Source organism: Oncorhynchus mykiss, chromosome 21, assembly GCF_057628025.1.
Source record: "Oncorhynchus mykiss isolate SJ-2025 chromosome 21, ASM5762802v1, whole genome shotgun sequence".
NCBI lineage: Eukaryota > Metazoa > Chordata > Actinopteri > Salmoniformes > Salmonidae > Oncorhynchus > Oncorhynchus mykiss.
Genome location: NC_143042.1, coordinates 15,242,417 through 15,264,636, shown reverse-complemented (window position 1 = coordinate 15,264,636; position 22,220 = coordinate 15,242,417). Strand labels below are relative to the sequence as shown.

General features: G+C 45.7%; 1 protein-coding gene across 3 annotated transcripts in view; it reads left to right on the top strand.

Annotated features, from left to right (window-relative positions):
- The window catches only part of LOC110500106 (neuroepithelial cell-transforming gene 1 protein), a 37,092-nt gene extending 16,052 nt beyond the window's left edge, over positions 1-21,040 (top strand). For 2 of the 3 annotated variants that reach the window (XM_021577276.3, XM_021577277.3), the window contains 9 exons: positions 65-131; positions 4,314-4,376; positions 15,878-16,162; positions 16,871-16,933; positions 17,155-17,328; positions 17,525-17,782; positions 17,897-18,067; positions 18,450-18,636; positions 18,760-21,040. In XM_021577276.3, the coding sequence (XP_021432951.3) occupies positions 65-131; positions 4,314-4,376; positions 15,878-16,162; positions 16,871-16,933; positions 17,155-17,328; positions 17,525-17,782; positions 17,897-18,067; positions 18,450-18,636; positions 18,760-19,220 (1,729 nt within the window). In that variant the 3' untranslated portion in view covers positions 19,221-21,040. Of the gene's footprint in view, positions 1-64; positions 132-4,313; positions 4,377-12,373; positions 12,638-15,877; positions 16,163-16,870; positions 16,934-17,154; positions 17,329-17,524; positions 17,783-17,896; positions 18,068-18,449; positions 18,637-18,759 lie in introns of those variants that run through there. The other variant, XM_021577278.3, reaches the window with a different exon arrangement.
- The last annotated feature ends 1,180 nt before the right edge of the window (positions 21,041-22,220 follow it).

Here is a 22,220-nt window from a genome sequence, read left to right as displayed (position 1 = left end):
GTGTTATTCATGTTGAACAAGCAATCATTTCCTGCTCTTTTTCTTTTCCATCTTCGTCTTGTAGGCCAGGACTGAGAAGAGGGAGCTCCTTCACCTTCCTCACCCCTGGACCTCAATGGGACTTCAGTCTGGTGAGTACAGCCTCCATCCAGCTCTTGTTTTTGTGTCTCCCTGTTCCCTCACAGGACCGGTACCTCGGCTCATTCCACTATCCTCCCCATTTTGTCCTGGCATTGTTTGGGACGATTATGGCTATCCGGCCTGTTTGTGCGGACAGAGTGCCTGTCCCTGTTATAACTCTGTCATAACTGTCTGTTTTTGCTTCAAATCTGGCCTTGGTTGTTTTTAAACAGGCACGGAAGCAAATGGACCTGTTCATACTCAAAGCTGTAAAGTTCCTCTGACTTGGACCACAGATACTGACTCTGTGCACTTAAGTTTAGGAAAAAGTAATTTATTAGTAAACGATAATGACAAATGACTGATCCAATCTGGTCTTAAGGTTTTGAGGGGAGGTTTGGACTGCATCTTGGATGCATCCGGCATCACCTGTGTATCATTATTCAGAACATAGTCCATTACTCCATAGTGGAGGATGGTGTCACTATTACACATGTATTACTCATCTGGAATCTGCATAGTTCATGATAACCTTGATCGCCAAAAGTAAAGGCATTCGAACTAAACCTTGAATCGCTCATGCAGCATCAGAAACCCTGTAAACTGATGATAACTATGCATGCCAGTGCAGTTTGTTTAGGCAACTCGCAATCACCTCTGTGTGAGAGGTGACGTAAGCCCTCTGCAGGTCCATCTGATCCTCCATTCAGGAGCGTTTTAATTGCATGACACCCTCACAGCTGATGCCAGGCACAGGACAGACTCCCCACACTACCCAGTGATCCAACAGTGAACAAACAAGAAAAATCTTCCTGTTTCTATTTCCCCTTCAACATAATGGAATCAACATAGCTATTGTTCCTCTTAGATTGGCTGGCCTGCTGTTTACAGTAAAACCTAGACCTAAATACGATCGCTGATTGGAAACAGAGTTGAGATTTTGAGACAGGAACTGAACGACAAGGCCTGGACTATTCCAGGGTTTATGAGTGAACCCCAGCTGAAACCCTATCCATCGTTCAACTGAGTCGGGGAGAGGAGGGATAGGAGGGATAGAGGAGAGGAGGACAGAGGCTCTTCATCTCGTGCCAAACGTTGCCTTTGATTCCACAAATGTTCTTTAACTGGCACGCTTAGCTCAACCACTACAAGCATACGGCGCTTGTTACCTAGCCCCCCCCCCCCCCCAACGACTCCACTATTATCTCCCCTTTATAAATCTACCCAAAGAGAGAGAAGTATAGACAGACAAGAAACTGTGGGCTCCTTTCTTCTCCTTTGTCTCCCATCCCCTCTTATCTCTACCTTGAAACTTGAATAAGGTCAGGAGGATCCTGTGCTTTGATGGGGGTAGGTAGGGGACTTTCTGGAGACTGGGGTGGGCATAGTACAGTTTAGGTAGCAGTGTTTAGGTGGGGGGGGGGGGGGGGGGCTGTAGTGTTTTTCATATTATCTCAGACTACATTAGCAAGGCCTCAGGGCAGTTCTGTAATGTTGAGAATGTGATTTAGGTTTCCATCTCTGCAAAAAAAAACAGCCGCTCAAACCCAACTGCTGTTGTATGAATGTAGGCAGGTAATTAATAGGAAGGATGGCAGCTTTTTTGTCTCTCCCAGCGACGTGTTCAGACAGCCAGAATGTCAGTCCGCATCGCTTTCCATGCAAACGTTCCCACTTCAAACAGGTGTGTGTGTGCCTAGGAATTGAGATTTGTATTTTGATGTGCCTATATGCGTGTCCCTGTGTGTAAGTGCAAGCACCCTAATTCAATGACATCAACATTCACCTACCCAGCACATACCAAAAGACTGAGGTGGGGCACTAAGTATGATCACTGATTATCATAGTCTCTATTCTAGTATCTCTTGAGTCCATGGCATTCCTTAACACAGTGTCGACCCCGCTGCCCCCACCTTTTTCTAGGCCTACCTACCTCATAGCTTTGCTTTGCGCTGGTAATTACATAGAGCCTGCCAGGTTGTATATTCTGGCAGCTGACCAGGTCATGGTTTTATGGTGCCATTATCACATGACGCACACAAACAGGCCAGCACAATAAGAGTGTGTGTGTGTGTGAATAAAGAACTCCACTGTTGCCTCCGTCCCAACTCCCACTCTGCCCTTTCTACACTTCTCTCCATCTTCCCTCTACCACTCTCTCCTTCTCTCACTGTGTCAAGCAGAACATGCTTAACAAATATCACCTAGTTCTTTACAGCTAATCCCACGTGACATTAATGCCCATTTCTTTTCTCAGGCCTACGCTGGGTTTGTTTAAAAGTTCCGTTTAGCCTAGCCCGTGACGTCATGGTAATGTAAAACTGTATCATTTGCATGGGCGACAGCAGTCAACAGACTCAACTAACTGCCCTCAAACAAGCCCCGTTGCCTGGGGGAGGCTCTGAAGAGAAGACCCCTCTAGCCCAGACTTCCATTGCATCGGCATTAGGTTCTAGGTTGGGGCGGCAGGCAGCCTAATGGTTAGAGTGTTTGACTAGTAACCGAAAGGTTGCAAGATCGAATCCCCGAGGTGACAAGGTAAAAATCTGTCTTTCTGACCATGAACAAGGCAGTTCCTAGGCCGTCATTGAAAATAAGAATTTGTTCTTAACTGACTTGCCTAGTTTTAAAAAAATGAGCTGAGGAACTTCTACATTATGCCTCTAGTCCAGTGTAAACTTTCCATCTAACCTGGCCCACCCTTTTGATGATTTAATAAAAAAACTGACCCAAAACCCATCGTTATTTTAAAAGCTAGCCTAGCACTATGCCCTCTGATGATAATAACAAAACATTAAAAGGAGTTTTCTCTGATCAATCACTTGAATTCCTTTCGAATGGGGATCAGCTTAATGATTAGTCGTTCAGTCACCAGCTGATTAAAGACACTAGTCTAATTGGCTAATGAGCCTTTTTTTTTTATAGCTAGTTGATGAATGGCTACACTGTAGCCTTTTGATCAGATTTCCAGTTTCAGCCTCTCCTTTTACCGTCAGCTCTACTATAAACAAGAGTTGAATTGATTGATCCATTAGCCCACTTCCCTCATTAGCTTCAGGAAAGGTCCTAACTGCCTCAATTAGACTACCTTTTTAAAAAAACTGACTGTGTGGAAACTACTGTATTCAACAGCTGTAGCACTCAATGAGAATCCCTTGATTAGGAGCTGTAGTGTTGCACAACTCTCTCTTCGCCAAAGCACTGTTCACTCCCCTTAGTGGGCTAGCTAATCATCTAGCCTCGTTCTCTCATCTGGAGCATTGCATATGTAGGCCCCTTGTGTCCCCTTGTAATTTGCGAACCATTCAAATTCACATATTCTTACCTTGTGTGATCAGATATTGCACAAGGTGTTCTCTTTAGATTACACAATGTATTCTCTTTTCTGTAGGAAAGCTAACAGGTTTGAGGAAGAAATGGCCATTTACCCCATTCAAAACCAACTATTCATAACAACTACCTCAACATACAGTCCTACCCTGTCCGGTCTGTCACCCTGCACACCGGTGGTCACTTCTTGGCTTCCTAAATGCCCTGTGATGGCCCTCTACTCCCTCCGTGGTTAATGTGCCCTAATGACAGCACCCTAAGAGCCCCGGCAGTCAGGCGACGCCAGCGCTCCTCCAGCCTTTACAACCCTAGTCTCATACACACAAACTCTGGGCCAGACCTCATCTCACCTGCCAGCTGGTCTTCTCCCCAGGTGTTCAAGTGCTCTTGTGCTTCATTAACCCTTTCCTGTTCCCAATGGAACCTCCAGGGGTGAACATTGTCCCTGGGGCAATAGGGCTTAGCAATGGGGCAGTTCTTCTCTTCACTGGGGCTATTCTCAAACCAATGAGACCAGGATGGGACAGGGTAATGGGGTGGTTGTCTATTCTTGTTGAACTATTTCTGACATCAGAGAGCAGCTGGAGTCCAGACGAGATGTAGTCGTTTTGTGTGAGTTGGAGAGACTTGGGCTCCCGAGTGGCGCAGCGGTCTAAGGCACTGCATCTCAGTGCAAGAGGCATCACTACAGTCCCTGGTTCGAATCCAGGCTGTATCACATCCCGGCTGTGATTGGGAGTCCCACTCATGAGTGTCTGTGTGTAGCTATTTGGGTATCTGCCTAAGAGTGTCTGTGGTAAGTTTCTGTCTAAATTTGATTATAATAATAATAATCTAATAATCTCATTTCCATCTGTCCCCAGAAGCGGAAGATCAGAGAGAAGGATGACTCTGATGCAGTCAGCCTGTGCAGCTTTGACTTCAAGGTAAAACACACAATGAACCGTCCCATAACACTGAACCCTATATTGAGTTCACAATATAGATACCCTGAACCCGCATTACTGATCCTAGATCAGTTTGTCAAGGTGACGCACACTCAGTTCTGTAAACTGTTGTTGTCCCCAAGACTTGTTGACATTCATGAATGTACGGGAAATGGCAATCTAGACGTAGAATGTCATTGCAATGGATCATTTGGTGCCAACATGGAGGACAGTTTCCTGACCTCTGTATATCTTTGGCTGAGGTCTGAAGAAGCTAGGTCTATAGGCTATCCAAAGTCTAGCCCCATCCTGTTTGTGATACTTGAGCATATCACTGAAAACCATCCAGATAAGGACCGTGTTTGTTTACAGCAACCACCACAACACTCATCAACTCATGTTCGGGGACTTTTATCACCCGATCTACTGTAGTTACTATGATTCTTGTTTTTCGTCAATTGACGATCAAAACTCGTTGGTTGGAAAACCTCCTTGTAATGTGGGTCTATTGTCTATGGGTGTTTCTGACACACCCTAGGTCTGTCACCAGTATTCCAACGTGGGATGATTTTCTTAGTAATGCTCTATTTCCACAGAGGTTTCATTATTACACTCGATCTGGAGGCGAAGGAAAAACACACTTGTTTAGGCGAGGTGCTGGCTAGCAGAGTAGAACACTTGGTAAAGAAAAGGAGAGCCACAATTATTGAATAACCATTGTTTGGACAGACAAACTGTCTTCATCAGGGTATACTTATCACACTCAAAACATAACAAGCACTCTTCTGAGTAATCAGACGATTAATCGTACCCTGTTCAATTTCTCACAAACCACTATGACAGGCCACATTTCCAGTGAACACTTTTTTACTTTTGATGACAAAATGGAGGACATTAGTCCGTTCCTACCCAGCAGAGCCTAATCTTGTGTTTTTTTGATCGCTTCTAATTACTTCAGTAAAATGTTTGGGTCAGAGATGACTTGAAAGCTGAGGGTGGCCTGATGAGACTGTTGATAGTAGTGCATTAAAAAGATTTGCACCATCACAGTTTCTAAACAACCCCACATCATTATGCTCAATCAGATTTGAGCCATTTCACTGGCAGTCTCTATACAGATACTTGTTATTGTCCTGTAGCATCGCATGTTTGACATTTTGAGGTGGATTATAGGCTGGTCTATATTTATGTATACCAGGGAACCCTGTCGGTGTCTCGACTTACTTTCTAGAGTTAAAATACTAGAATAAACAGGGTGCGGTTTCAAAGTGTGGTTGTGCATAAGCAGTTGCTCTTATGTCAGTCACTGATAGTCAGTCAATTAGCTCATGTCCGCTAATATTTTTTGAGACTGCTAAATTAGATTAGCTGTCAGCTATCTGAACTGAACATGTCCCATGTTTCATGAGCTGAAATAAAAGATCCCAGAAATGTTCCATACGCTCAAAGTGCATTTCTTTTCAAATTTTACACTCAAATATGTTTACATCCCTGTTAGTGAACAGTTCTCCTTTGCCAAGATAATCCAGCCACCTGACAGGTGTGGCATATCAAGAAGCTGATTAAACAGCATGATGTTACACAGGTGCACCTTGTGCTGGGGACAAATGTGCAGTGTTGTGTCACAACACAATGCCAAAGATGGCTCAAGTTTTGAGGGAGCATGTAATTGGCATGCTGACTGCAGGAATGTCCACCAGAGCTGTTGCCAGAGAATTGAATGTACCATAAGCCGACTCCAATGTCATTTTAGAGAATTTGGCAGTAAGTCCAACCGGCCTCACAACCGCAGACCACATATTTGGCGTTGTGTGTGGGCGAGTGGTTTGCTGATGTCAACGTTGTGAACAGAGTGCCCCGTGGTGCAGATTATGCCATGCCTTGTCTCTGTTGCTTCATTCATTCTATGATCCTTGCCTGAGATTCCAACACTTTCGTGGTTGAACTGATTTCGGTTGTGCTGATTTCAGTCTCCTCGTGGTATTATGATGGGATGGACTATGGTGGAATGGAAGTGTGGATACAGACGTAATCCTGTCTGTCGTTCAATTGTATAAAAGTATTGTTTTTCCACTGTGTTATTGGTGAGTTGTTAGACTGTCAGAATGACCACTTCGCGATCAGAGTTATTGTAACACAAGGTACATCCATGCTTCAGTACAGGACAGCCATGCTGTGTACTGAGATCTAGCAGCCAGATTCACTTGGAAATTGGACCTCCATCCATGTCCCGAGGACGTCGGGAGATGCCTTCAAAACCTTGCTAGGGCATTTTGGATGGAGATGGTGGATGGGCGTAAGCCACAAGCTGTGTGTTGAATCCCAGTGCTAGACAGTCGTTTTACATTTGTTTGTTTTAACCCTATCCCAAACCTTAACCTTGTTAGTTCTAGATCTGTCATTCTCATTGAAATCCGGTTTAAGACGTAGTGTATATGTGCTCTATTTCTATATCTATCTGCTTCCCATTCTTGAGTTTCATTTGTGTGTCTTTTACTTTCCTTTGTACACCAGCGTCAAACAGCTGAAAATACAATATTTTCGGGTTATTAAAAATATATTTCACGGCGGTTTAAATGGTACAATGATTCTCTACACTTAACTGTTGAGTTGTTTTTTGTTGTTTTAACCCTATCGCTAACTCTTAACTTAACCGTTCAGAATGAGAGACCACAGCCGTGCAACCCCAGATGCAGCTGCTCCAGTAGGAGAAACCCAGGGTGTCCAAAACACTTCGACTTTTTACGTTCGGCGCAACTTCTAAATTTTACATTTGGAGAAACATTTGCAGTGCAGTGATTATTTTTTTTTTTAAGCAAAGGTTGAAGGCTCTTGTAGTGTATGACTGAGGTCAAACCACTCACTGACTCACACTAAACACGATCAAAACAAGATTATGCTACACTGGGGAAGAACGGACTAATTACAATGAACTTGCCAAGTGATATTTCATAGACGTCCTAGTTTGGCAAGGATGAAGAGAGGAATGACTCACTGAACCACTCCTCTGTCATCAAAAGTATGTGTTTACTAGAAATGTGGCCTGTCATAGAGGTTTGGGACAAATTGAACAGGGTACTATTATTAATCTGATTAGAAAAATCTGCCGTTGTGTCCTTGAGCAAGGCACTTAACCCTAACTGCTGCAGTAAATCGCTCTGGATAAGAGAGTCTGCTACATGACAAAAACATGTCAAATTAACTCATTCGGCTGCTAGGTGAACAGTCTACGCTGGCGAATGGTCTTTGTTTAATAAAGTTAGCTCAAAGCTGAATCAATGTCTGCATACAAGATCACATCATGATTCTAAAATAACTGAGTATAATAGTGTATTATAGATTTACTGTAAGACAAAAAAACACCACCTCATTTCTTATGAGATTTCAGGATGATTGTGCGACTTGTTGCCTTTTTCTCTCATGTGGCCAGACCTTAACAACTTGCTCCAATAGGCTAAATATGTGCTTTGACTGAAACTAAACACAGGCATGCTACAGTTTGCTAACCCATCTGCTGGAAAATCTGCCCGCTGGCCATAATTCTAAACCACACTGTAGGCTACTTCAGGACAACGCTGTACAACTCCAGAAGAGCTAAATGTTTCTCCTCATGAAACTGATTGAGATCCAATAGTTGGCTGTTTCACCCCCCCCCCCCCCCCCAGAACGTGATTCGGATCTTCAGCTCTGGGGAAAAGGATCTATGCAGGGACGGGGCGGTTACCTATAGATTCGCAGTCTCGGCCTATTCTCAAACCTGTTGCACCAGATCTGCTCCCATCCCCTGCACATGTCCCCAAATCCAGCTTCAAACCCCCCCTCCCCCTTCTGTCTGGCTCTTTGGCCCAGGTGGAGGGGGTTGAGGCAGGTAAACAATCTATGAACAATAGGCTGCTTCTATTGTTCTATAGTTCTCTGCCCCCGCTCCTCCTCCTCACCCCTCCAGGTTTGACCTGCCAACTGCACGCTCGCCCAGAGAACCGAAATGTTGCCACAATAAAAACCGTTCGGGGGGTTGAGTACCTGACTAGAAGGTGTTTGCTGTAAATGCTGCACACTTGTATTGTGTATTGCCAGTTCTGGCTGGAATCAGGGTTCCTTGAAAAACCTGAAGCCACAAGTTGTAACTTTCCAAGCTTCTTTGACCGCCCCTTTTTTTCATGTGTGTGTGCGTGCGTGCGTGCGTGTGTGTGTGTGTGTGTGTGCGCGCGCTATGAATGTGGCATTGATCAGTGTCATGACAAACCTGTGGTTCTCGGTTACCTCCACACTGTTTGGTAGCAACCAGAGATGCCTGGGTTGTGTGCACTGAGTAAAACTCACTTAAGTAAACTATTGAGTAGCAGGGGATGTTTGTCTGGTGTGAAGTCTATCGCTTGTATTGTGTTTAATGGCTGCTCTGTGATGGTTTTAGTGGGGCACTGCTGGATAAGAAACCCTGTCCTCATCGCCCCTCCAATAGCTGCTGAAGAGACAGACTACTTTAGTTGTTATAGGTTGGTTGGCGGTAAGGCAGAGGAATGAGGGACAGAGAGAGGAATGAAGACCACAGGAAATTGGGAAACAGGTAGAGGTGGGGAAGAATGGAGAGAACAAAGGAGGCACATTCCAAATAGTAAGAAATGGGGCAATACAGGAGTTGGTGTATCAGAAACGAAACTGTTTTTGTTTGAGTGGACCAAGAGAAAGAGAAACAATCTGGCAGTGCCTGGGCTTGATATGATCACACTAAAGCCGTGATTCACTATAGTATATGAACACCCGTAGGCCTATTCTCTGCCTGCCTGCTCAAATAAGGACTCACAGACCAAATGTATATAGGGAGGAATAATCCACTAATATCAGATTCATTCCATCTATTGTACCTAAACTCCTGCACCAAACTCCCACCACCAGGGGGCAATAGATCCACCACTTGTTGAGTGAATTAGTCCCCTTGGAAAGTGTTGGCTGGTATGCTTTCCCCAGAACTCTAATTTAACACTAGCCTTTTCCTGTACTGCTGATGTGGAGGGCATGTTCAGTTCAGTCCGAACTGTAAGCCCCAGGGCTCTGTTTGTTCCTGGCAGGGAGGTACCGCAGAAGAATAGAGGCTAACGCTATGGCTGGGGTGACTCACTCCTGCCTGCCTCTGTGTGTGTGTGTGTGGGGATGATAGTAAAGTGTGTGTGTGTGAGAGGGTAGTATTAAGTATGTGTGTGTGAATACACATTTGTTTGTCAGACCTTTTTATTAGAGCTGACTGGGCATTTGGGCCCGGTGGGTTGAGCAATTTTTGTGTTTGTTGCATTCACGGCCCACCCACGGGTGATGGCCCAGACAGAGGGGTGGCTCACCCTCCGGTATCCCCACACGGAGTGACTAACACTGAAATGCACAGCGTTGTCTTCCCTGTGTCTGGATGATTGCATGAAAAAAATACTATTTTCCTGTACACACAGACATTCGCATACAATCAATCCTGACTTTCTGCACTGAAAATGTACACTGGGGCAGTGGTGTGTTTTATAGTCCATCTCCTCCAGATTGTCTGTATCCTGGTTCATTTTCCAGCAAACAGACATTTAGTAAATGTTATTATTCAGTCTTATCTGAATAATCATTCACACCATCCTCCCTTCTGGCAAACTGCGCTCCCTTTTTCACAAGTAATCCAGTCATCACCCAAATCAACATGTAGTGAGATTTCCCCCCGTGGGCTGTTATTTACCATTTGATTCCTTGCCCGGAGGTGTGAATCCTAGCCACTAGTTGGGTTAGTTTGTGGAGTGGACTCTGCTTGTGGAGTGATGTATGCCAGACTGTCAGAGACCACTTGGTATAACATGATCGGTTTTACCTCAGAGTAAACAGTCCTGATGAACACATTCCCAACCATGGTGCCAGTCCTCATGTAGTTTAGCAACAATAACCCATCTGGGCTCTCTCACTTCTGTTACCAAACACACACTCACTCACACTTTCTCACTCTCACACATGCTTAGTTGCAGATGTCCTGTTTCACACCTCAGTATTGGTACAGGAGGGTGAATTCGAGCCTTCACATTGGTTTAATTTGTTTGCCACACACACACACACACACACACACAGACCGGCAAAATAACTAGCAAGGTTTTACATCCCTTCTACCACATAGCACCTCAGCACATTATCCAGTCCATCACACAGTCAACACCTTGGATTCTGCAGTCCATTTGCGCAGCAGTTATATGGCTATGTAACAATGTGTCTGGTTTAATGGCTTGCCTCAGGTGTTTTCACGTCTCTAATCACGTCTCAGTTCACTTTTATTCAAATGGATCATGAATGTGTCTGGCAGGAAAAGGGAAGCAAGCTTGTCTTTTACTTTAAAACTCTGTTTCAGAATAACCTGAGTTTAGTTTCTCACTTCTTTCTACTGTTAAACTGGGTGCAGATGTAATTGCCCCCTTTTAAAGGGATACTTTAGGATTTTGTCAATGAAGCCCTTTATCTACTTCTCCGGAGTCTGATGAACTTGTGGATACCATTTGTATGTCTGTGTGCAGTTTGAAGGAAGTTGATTAGCGCAATGACTGGAAGTCTGTAGTATCTACTAGCATTCTGGGTAATAACGAACTAAACACCCTTCATTTAAATCTACCCCACCCCCACACACTACACTTCTCCCCTCAATACACAGGGTCTAGTGCAGACCGTGTGTGTGTGATATAATAAGGAGGTGAATGAGTGCGTCCCTCTTATTGATATTCTAATTGATCTTCCCCTTCCCCTGCTGATCAGGGCCTGGTAACAGCTCTCTGTCGTTAGCTGAAGCAGACGACAAACACTGGTGCACTTTACACCTTTCACACCAGAAAGCCAGGGGACAAAGAAGTGATATTTATTACATGATGGTTCACTGTAGTTATAGGTTCCGTTTGAATTAGATTCTATAGGTGGAAATGTACAACTGCTGTTTTCAAGAAAGTGACTTAATTATCTGAAGTAGAAATGCAGAAGGCATTTCTCTATTTTGTTTTGGTTTTAAAACAAGAGCGTTGGACTAGTAACCGCAAGGTTGTGAGTTCAAACCCCCGAGCTGACAAGGTACAAATCTGTCGTTCTGCCCCTGAACAGGCAGTTAACCCACTGTTCCCAGGCCGTCATTGAAAATAAGAATTTGTTCTTAACTGACTTGCCTGGTTAAATAAAGGTAAAATAAAAAAAAAAAAACACATGAAGCAAGTTTTCTCTTAGTTAGAGCTACTCAATTAATCTAATTTGAAATCGAAATTGTAGTATTGTAAGATGCTGCATTTTTTTTTAATTAATTTTTTTATGCCATGAATTTAACATTCAAATGTAATTAGAGTCTCCAGGGAAACTCTGACCAACACTTTGGGTTCCTTCCCTTTCACAACAACGTCTACTGTACCTGGCTTTTTCATTAGTTGTCGTGCCAAACAACACCAACCATAGAATTGGAATACTCATTTTATTTCTATGATTCTTACTGTTTTGATTTAAATCGGAAGTAAAATCGCAATCATAATATTGGGTTAAAAAATTGCAATTAGATTATTTGCCCATATTTTTGGACTGTAACTTGTTCTCTGATGCGATAGCCACAGATCTCTCATCAGATCTGTGAGTGAATCAGCAGCTGTCCCGATTCTCTCTGCTATCTCCACTGGACACTGTACTTTAGCAGGGTGTGTGTGTGTTTAGTCTCTGGCAGATGACTGGCTTGTTCAAACCTGAACTTTTAGAGATCATTGTTCTGTTATACTGTATGCACATGATGCGTAACTTTTCCATTCACTTTAACAACAAACCTCACTATATGGAATTCTCCTAGCACTAGTGTGTGTGTGTGTGTGTGTGTGTGTGTGCTTTTTGTTGGTGATTCACACACACAAACGGGCTTCTTCGCCTGTATAGCCCTTCAAGAAGAGTCTGATTTCCTCCAACAGTAACCCCTCTAAATGGTGGGAGGGGTTCGGAGAGCTTGCTCCTCCCTTTACCAAGGAGTATTTAAACTGCCCCCTTCCTAACTCCACCTCAGACCAAAGTTTAGAATGAGAGAGCGGTAGTGAATTTGTTTACTCTTCCAAAGATATTTTGAAGAATTAAAAACTCTTTCATATGGAATAATGAAGACTAACTGGATATAGCAGAAACCTTGTTGGATTTTTTTACTCACCGCTATGGTGGCTTACGATGAACTGGGTAGCTTGGTGCCTATCAAACGGACTCTACAAGCTATAGACTGTCAGAACCGAGCCAACAAAGACTCAGAGGTGAGATACTAGATCAATCACTGCTTCTCCCAGTATGTTCTTTCTGCTGGCTTTGTCATTTGGTATCAGTTGGATAGGAACTTGTTCTCTGCTGCGATAGCCACTGATCTCTTATCAGATCTGAGTGAATCAGCACCTTGTTCCTGTTCTTTCTGCTATCAAATCAAACAATTTGTCCCATGCTTCGTAAACAACAGCTTCGTCACAAGCGTATTTGTCACATACTTTGTATCTCACCTGAACACTGCACCTTAGTAAGGTGTGTAGTGTGTTTAGTCTCTGTTCAATTCAAACTTTTAGAGATATTTGTTCCATGATACTGTCAGAGGTCATAGAACTATCCATCCCTTTAGCTTTGCTTGCTTTTGTGTGAATCTATCTGCCGAGACAGGTAATGTATCCTATCCCTGGGGGTTGAGTAGTACCTCCATCAGCACTGTAACAGCAGGGGACAAATAGGCATACAGAGATCAGCACCATGTTTGCGACTTCTCACCAAATTCTTCATACCAATAACATTCTAACTTGGAATGTGTGTGTGGTTTGAAGTTGAAACTTAATGCCAACATTATTGCACATTTTTAGTTTGCCAGTTGGTATTCCCCCCTCCTTTTCTCAGAGCCCTGGGGCAGTGAGTGCAGTGGCTCAGCAGGCTGGGAGCATTCCTCACACAATTAAAGAGAGGGGGGGTAGAACCCAGGTGTGCCTCTTCTTCTCTGGCTCACACAGGGCCACTGGTCAGCAGCAGCCTTTCTTACTCACTTCTCTAGTCTCCTTCCTTCCCCCATTCAAGGTTTTTGTGGTTAGATTTCGGAAGGGGGTTCAGGGGGAAGCCAGCGGCTACATTGTCGGTAAATCCGAAAGGAGAAGTTGAGTTCTTCAATGAAGTGAGTAGTCTCATTTCTCAACAGATGTTCATGATTGTGACACCCATTTTTAAACCTAAGTCACTCCACAGTTACTCTTTGATGAGCTCTTTGGTTGGAGTCCAGGGTAAACCGTGGCGTTCCACTCCCTCAGAGCCCTGCTATCAGCTATGCTGTAATCAGTGAGCGAGCTGCAGGAGCAGGGAGGGACAGCCAAGCCAGCAGGGATTAACATGTGGGGTTACATCAAAGGGAGGCCAGGGGCACAGGAAGGTGCTTTTGGTGGGGTGGGTGGGGGGGGGGGGTGGGGGGGGGGGGGGCTGAAAAAGTGGATACATTTAGTTGATGAGCCCTTGGCTCTCTGGTTGGAGATAACGAGGTAGAAGGAGAATTGTGTGGGGGGTTATTAAAATATCACCGGAGGCCAATTTAGGACATTAGGGAAGATTTGAGTGAGTACCCAGGGTCCCTCAATCTGTGTTGTGGTGGGGTGGGGTGGGGGGGGGGGGTTGTTCCAAAGACAGAACGATACAGTCCAGCAGCACAAACCCCGGATATATCTGGCTTCCTGAAGGGAGCGAGACTGAACAGTATTCCAGGGAGTTCCCTGTAGTCAAACTGCCTGGACCAGGACTAGTTTCTATCAGTCTGTCTGCATGTTGTCTCTCCAGCTGATAGTAACACTGGGTGGGCGTACAAAGAACAGCACTAGTGGCCTTTGTTATTCCAGGGCCGGTCCCCAAATGACAGGAAAGGCACAATGGGCAACACACGTTTCCAAAGTTTACATTGGAAGACCCCATGATTTCCAAAGCAAATTCACCCTCTCTCTGTTTCCATTGTCCAATGGGGTTTACAGCAGAACTAGTTGGTCACAGTGTGGCTGTTATGGTCCTCTCTCCACTTAGTAATGAGGCCCATTAAAATAAAGTCTAAAGAGGTTTAAACCAGGCCTGTGTTTTAGGATTGGGATTCCTTTCTGACCGCACCATTTCTGGACCACCTTCAGAGCGGTTCGGATGTGGTCAGCATTGGTCCTCTCGGTTTATTGGCTCTGTGGTTTAGATAAGTTCCTGGACTGTCTGGCGGTCCTGGTCAAAGACCCCGACCATGACCCTAGCTGGCCGCAGCCACTGTGGCTTTCACGCCAGACTCTGGGGTGGATCTGTTCTGCAGCTGTGGTCTGCTTCTGGGGCCAGGAGGAGCCTGAATGGCTCTCTGTTTCGCTGAGCCAAGGCAAAACCCCATTCATCCTGAGTCAGGAGAAGGCTCAGAGAGTTTAAGTGCTTGGGGGTACCAATAGACATGCAGCATAGATTTCATAAGACGGATTGTTTTATTCACAAAACATGTCTAATTGCATGATATTTATGGTTGTTTTTGAAGAGGTCTCTCTCACAGTCTATGAATTCATTACCTCAGATATGCAGTGTGATGTTTGTTGCTGTTGGCAGCAGGCCAGTGCATTAGCAGGGGAGTGTTGCGCTCTCCATGCCTCAGGGCTCAGTACAGGGGGGTGAAGCGGGATTACCTGGCACAGGTGTGGTGCTTCTCTCACGCGACGAGGGCTCCAGGGCCTGTTCCGACTCGCACCCACAACCTCCCCCCTGAGACTCCTAAAAAAGACTGAGACTTCCAGTATTCTGGTGCCTGTTTAAGACAAGGCCTGTTAGTTCCTCTCTCTCGCTGGTGGTCTTCCGTCCAGAGTCACACATCAGTTTTACTGTAGCTGTCCAAACACAGTACCGTCCTGTCCCATACCTCACTGAACTCTGGGAGACGGGAGTTAAACGATGAGGCCTTTTGTCTTCCCATGTTTGAGTGACTGAACAGTCCCAGTCTCACGGCCCGTTTGCTGTAGTCAGGCCATAATGCTGAGTAGTTGTGTTGTGTGTGACAGAGTAAGTGTGTGTAGTGTGAGTGTGTTGGACAGCTGAGAGCAGGGGTGCATTCCTGGCATGCCTCCAGGCCCCTTCTCTGGTCGGCGCCTCTGGGCTGCAGTCTGAAAGAGGGTCTTTGTGCTCCCCCAGCCTGCCCTGGGCTCCTCAGTCCTCACATGGTGGAGGCAACAGCTGCTGGGGCTGCTGCTTCTTCCTGCCCGCTGTCTCTATGGCCTGACCCCAGCGCCAATCCCCTCCTCCCTAGTAACAGTTTCCTGACCAAGTCCTTTGTGGAGGTAGTGTCATCAATAGGGATTCATGGCTGGCATCATGAGGGCCATGTGATAACAGTCATGGGGAAGCTTCTAGCTGTTTCCTGGTGAGGCTTCTGCTAAAAGAGTTGGAATTCAGATGGTTGGGTTTATGGTAAATGATAGAGGAAGTTGAGGATTTTAAGCCTAATCTGTGTTTTCCCCCCTCTCTCTTCTCTCCAGGAACCCAGCAACAAGCGTGTCCGTCCTCTCGGCAGGGTGAGCTCGCTGGCTAACCTCATCTCCCCCGTGAGGAATGGGGCCGTCCGGCGCTTCGGCCAGACCATCCAGTCCATGTCCTTCCGGGGCGATGGCAGTGGTGGCAAGACGCCGGGCGTGCCCCAGAAGCCATGCAGTAAGGCGGCGGCGCCCACGCCGCCCAAGAGACGCAACAGCACGCTGTGGTCGGAGACCTTAGACGTCCACCAGAAGGGCACCTTCTCCACCAAGGAGATCAAGAGACAGGAGGTGAGAGTCAACACCGTCACCTTAGACTTCTCAAATCTCTCTTCACACAAATCCCAATAGAGAAAGAATGGGAACTCGGCTGCAACAATAGATGGTTTGATTAGATTAGAACAGTGTGAGGTGAGAGACTGAACCACATACCTGATGTCTAGTTCGGCTGGCCCTGCTAAAGCGCTCCAGATGACTGAGTGCGCTCCAGGTCACATAGCCAGACGCCACGGTATTCAACCTAGCCTGGGACAGAGTTATTAAAGCCAGAGGGCTGGACGCTTTTCCTGTTCTCTCCCCTTTCTCTTTTGATTCTCATACAAGAGTTCAGACTTTTGTTTGTTTTGAAAGTCCCCTCGGTATTTGTGCTGCGTGAGCTAAGTGGGGTTAGAAGAGGTCAGGGCCCAGTCGGTCACCAGTTTGTTCCAGAGCTGGTGTCTGACGTCACTAATGTACCCCTGGCCTGGCAGACCTCTCAACCAACTGTCAGAATAATCTCAAACCATAAACAACACAGAGAGACAGAGAGTAATTGAGAGAGAAGGGACCCAAGAATTTGGCAACTCATTTGGCATTGATTTGTCCTCTTACTTTAATATGTACTCAGTAATTTGGTGTCCTCTTTAGTTTGATACAGTTTAATATGTACTGTGTTTTAATTTGGCGTGACATCCTTTTCCATGGTGTTTTAAATATGTCTTTCATCTCCTTCCCCCTCAGGCCATATTTGAGTTGACTCGCGGAGAACAGGACCTGATTGAGGACCTCCAGCTCGCACGCAAGGTTCGTACTTTATTTCAAACCCTCAAGAGTACATACCAGGCAAACAGATTAAAAATGACTAGTTGGCAGCTCTCCTCTACCCATTAGCTATAAAAAGCAAGGATTCCATTTCTACCTCACTGAAACCTTTCCTCCAGAGCTATAATTAGCCTCCCCCTCTCTTTCTAAACAAACCGTTAGCCGTTGAATGACCGCTTGGCTCTATTTTCTCTCTCCTCCAGGCGTACCACGACCCCATGCTGAAGCTGAGTATCATGTCGGAGGAGGAGCTGAGCCATATCTTCGGGGACCTGGATGCCTACATCCCCCTCCACGAGGACCTGCTGGCCCAGCTGGCCAGAGCCACCGGCCCCGACGGCACCGTGGGACAGATAGGACAAATCGTCGTCAGCTGGGTACGTACCAGGGCCTGTGCCCACTCAACTTTGCCCTCTCTCGATCTTCCTCTACCTGTATAAGTATTTATCTAGCAGGAACTAACGTGTTGAAGATGTCATAAAGATGCCCCTTTATGACATGACGTATCTGTATGTTTATCTAGCAGTGAATGGCCAAAGTGCTAACGGTACGCTACATCTCTCTCCCCTCCAGTTGCCAGGGCTGAATGCATACCGAGACTACTGCAGTAACCAGGTGGCGGCCAAGGCCCTGTTAGACCAGAAGAAACAGGACCGGAGGGTGCAGGACTTCCTGCAGCGCTGCCTGGAGTCTCCCTTCAGCAGGAAGCTGGACCTGTGGAGCTTCCTTGACATCCCCCGCTCCCGCCTGTTCAAATACCCCCTCCTGCTCAAAGAGATCCTCAAACACACGGCGCCCGAGCACCCTGACACACCCCACCTGGAGCTAGCGGTGAGTGGAGACGCCCACAAACACTTATGAATACAGCGTTCTGAAACATCAAATATGTCATTGTATCCTATCCGTTTGTGACTATAACAGTGTGCTGTGCGTATGTCTCTCCAGATCACCATCATCCAGGATGTGTTGTCTGACATCAACATGAAGAAGGGTGAGTCAGAGAGCCAGTACTACATAGACAAGCTGGAGTATCTGGACGACAGGCAAAGAGACCCGCGCATCGACCAGTGCAAGAGTCTGTTGTGTCACGGCGAGCTACGCAACAAGAGCGGAACAGTGAGTTTAGAACACACACGCATACACACACATTATAATGCTAAAATATGCACACTCGCACTGCAATCTACCTATAGCAATGACTCTTCCCTGGCTCCTTCTAACCCTCACGTGCACAAACTTGAGCTCTGCACCCCCAAATAAGGCAGTCGGGGCCAAAACTTGGGACCTTTTTCCATTTAAAATGAACCGAATAACACATGAATTACATAATCACATGAGAATCTCTACCAATGATAAGTCCTCAGGAAAATAATAATAATATGTTGGCAGATGAGAATATGAGAAGCTATGCCTGAAATTAAACAAAACGTTGGCAATGATCTGATTTTAATCTTCTTCTTTTATCTTCTTTCCTTTCCTTTGTCCTCTCTCCCTCCAGAAGCTGCATGTGTTCCTGTTCACAGAGCTGTTGGTGATGACCCGGTCTGTGACGCGGAACGAGCACCACTGTTTCCAGGTGTACCGGCAGCCAATCCCGGTGCAGGACCTGGTGCTGGAGGACCTGCAGGATGGAGATGTCAAAATGGGTGGCTCCTTCAGAGGAGCATTCAGTAACTCAGACAAAGGTGAGTCCCTGACCCCTCACCTATGACCCCTCACCTATGACCTTCCATGTCTATCTAGAGGTCAAAGCCTGTAGCTGAAACTGATGGTTAATCTAACGTCTTGTTCTCTGTTCATCTCCTCAGCCAAGAACATCTTCCGTGTGCGTTTCCATGACCCGTCTCAGGGCCAGTCCCACACGCTGCAGGTCAACGACGTCTTCCACAAGCAGCAGTGGCTCAACTGCCTGCGCAGCGCCATCTCCGTCCACCACCCCGCCGATGCCGCCGTCACCACGCCCGCTTCCTCCCCGGCAGCCGACGCCCACTCTAAGCGGCGCTCCTCCAAAATCTCCTCCATCATCCACACGGAGGAGGCCGACGAGAACTGCCCTTTGACGCCCGCAGGTGCAACGTCCGCCTCCAGTTCGCTGTGCGGGGACGAGACCCCCAGTCCCACCTCAACTTCTCCCTCCTCATCATCTCCCTCCTCCCGCTCCTCATCCTCCTCTTCATCACCACTATCCTCCCCGTCGCCCAAACACAAAACCAAAAAGGACAAGCGCTCCCTCAGTGCCTTAGGGAAGAGGAAGGAGACCATGGTGTAATTAGAGGGGAGAAAATGGACTCCTTGGCGAGTGGACAATATGTTTGTACATAAGGAGGGGGGAGCAGAGTGGGGGGTGTTCCCTCCCCGTGGGACTTTTTATTTATGTGTCTGTGTGTTTTATTATTACAACAGTATTTTGTGTTACTGTCCCCATTGGCAGCTATTTACTTTACTCTTCCATCCCTCCACTGTTTGGTTCTGTCCACAAAGGGGCTAAGTGCATACTATTGTATTCTGGAGAGGCCTGCTTGGCTTTCAGTAATTAGAGAGAAGTTGTGCATATTGTCCTGTTTACTGTTTTATTTATTTTTAGTTTTACTCCCTTTTTTTTTCAATCTGAACTTACTGTAGCTCTGTTTAAAACAGCACTGTTTATGGCGCTGTACTGCAGCGCCAGCTGTGCCATCAGAGACTCTGGGTTCGCGCCCAGGCTCTGTCGTAACAGGCCGCGACCGGGAGGTCCGTGGGGCGACGCACAATTGGCCTAGCGTCGTCCGGGTTAGGGAGGGCTTGGCCGGTAGGGATGTCCTTGTCTCATCTCGCACCAGCGACTCCTGTGGCGGGCTGGGCGCAGTGTACGCTAAACCAAGGTTGCCAGGTGCACGGTGTTTCCTCCGACACATTGGTGCGGCTGGCTTCCGGGTTGGATGCGCGCTGTGTTAAGAAGCAGTGCGGCTTGGTTTGGTTGTGTATCGGAGGACGCATGACTTTCGGCCTTCGTCTCTCCCGAGCCCGTACGGGAGTTGTAGCGATGAGACAAGATAGTAGCTACTAAAAACAATTGGATACCATGAAATTGGGGAGAAAAAGGGGTAAAATTCAAAACAAACAAATTTTTTTTTAAACAGCACTGTTTCTAGCTTTTAGCTGAAGTTATTTCACACTTTTTGGGGATGTGAGGTGGATAGAAGGGAAGAGTTCCCACAATAGATGAGATGTATACGAAACTGAAACCTAAACAATTTGATAAGTCTGATTCGTAGGTGTACTGGAGGACGGGTCTTATTTTTGTACATTCCTAATAACAGATATTTTTTTATGTTCTGGACACCTTTTTGCATCTACTGCAGTTGATGGCATTCATTTTAATCAAATTGCATTTTAATGGGAAAAAAAAACATATCAAATGAGATTTTGTTTTACTACAATGTAAAAACAATTTAAACTGAGCCATGTTGGTTTAAAAAGCTGACTCTTCCGAATGAAAATCTATCACTCAATGTAGCAATCTTGCATGGAGCTTTAGTTTTTGACACGGCCACTACCCAGCCACGGTAGTGGCGGGAGCATCTACATACTTGTCTGATGGGTTGGGATCTACTGAGGAGATGACGTATAGCTGAAGGAAACCACAACGATGGGTTGAGAAAAGCAAAAGGGTACCGGTATGTTAGAAGAAGATTTAAGAGATGTGGGGGAAAAAGATGGAAATGTTGAACGTGTTTGAACTGAGAAGTTGGGGTTTTTTGTTTTCAAGGTGTGTGTAGCCACTAGCCACGCAATGATGGAGCTCCGAGTGAGTTGGGATGTGGTGCCTTGTCCAAAATGGAGGTTAGAGGCACTGGTCAAAAAGCCAGTGAGAAAAATGTAAAGAAAGACTATGTATGTTTTGAGGGCGAAAACAGATGAAGGTGTTGTGAAAGTGTTTTGTAGAAGGAAAATGAGTGTAGAGGGTTTGACTGTTTGAAAAGGGGATGGTAAAGAACTGTACTGAAAAGTCAAGAGCTAGTAAATGGCTGTGATATGACTGCCATGGCCTGTATGTATGTGGTGTAAAAGCATCACAAAAATCTATAATAAAGATCTGTGTAAGAGTTCTATCTGACTTCCTGAGTTACTATCTTTCTATTTTCTTCCAAAAAATGGACTGAATAACTGTATGTGTCATACATAAACACAATCGTCATCGGCTTTCGGTTGCTGTCTTGGCAACTGTTTTTGAGTTCTCTGAATTGTTTAGATAGTTAATGGCGTGACGACAATGATTACACCATTATGGCATCTCTTAGTCTTGGTTTTAACAGACAAATGACCTAACTTTCCATGGAGCTGTGATCACCCCACTAAACAATGCAGAGCTCATAATTTGGAAATATTTTCTAAACATTCACCCACATTTCCTCACATGGGCAACTACAAGCAAAAATGTTTCACTTTCAGAGTTACGATGAATTCCTCTTCCCAAACAAACCAGCCCTCATCCCTCTATCTTAGAAAAATACAATGTGTTTGTTACGTTAGCCTTATTCTAAAATGGGTTGAATTGTTTTTTCCCTTATCAATCTATGCACAATACCCCATAATGATAAAGCAAAAACAGTTTTTTAGAAATGTTTGCAAATTTATAAAAAATAAATTAAAAAAACGTATCACATTTATATAAGTATTCAGACCCTTTACTCAGTACTTTGTTGAAACACCTTTGGCAGCGATTACAGTCTTGAGTCTTCTTGGGTATAATGCTACAAGCTTGGAACAACCTGTATTTGGGGAGTTTCTCCCATTCTCTGCAGATTCTCTCAAGCTCTTCAGGTTGGATGGGGAGTGTTGCTGCACAGCTATTTTCAGGTCTCTCCAGAGATGTTTGATCGGGTTAAAGTCCGGGCTCTTGTTGGGAAACTCGAGGGCATTCAAAATCTTGTCCTCCTGCGTTGTCTTGGCTGTGTGCTTATTGTCGTTGTCCTGAGCGCTTTGGAGCAGGTTTCCATCAAGGATCTCTCTCTACTTTGCTCTCTTAATCTTTCCCTCATTCCTGACTACTCCCAGTCCCTGCCGCTGAAGAACATCCCAACAGCATGATGCTGCCACCACCATGCTTCACCGTAGGGATGGTGCCAGGTTTCCTCCAGACGTGAAGCTTGGCATTCAGACCAAAGAGTTCAATCTTGGTGTCATCAGACCAGATAATCTTGTCTTTTAGGTGCCTTTTGGAAAACTCGAAGCAGGCTGTCATGTGCCTTTTACTGAGGTGTGTCTTCCGTCTGGCCATTCTACCATA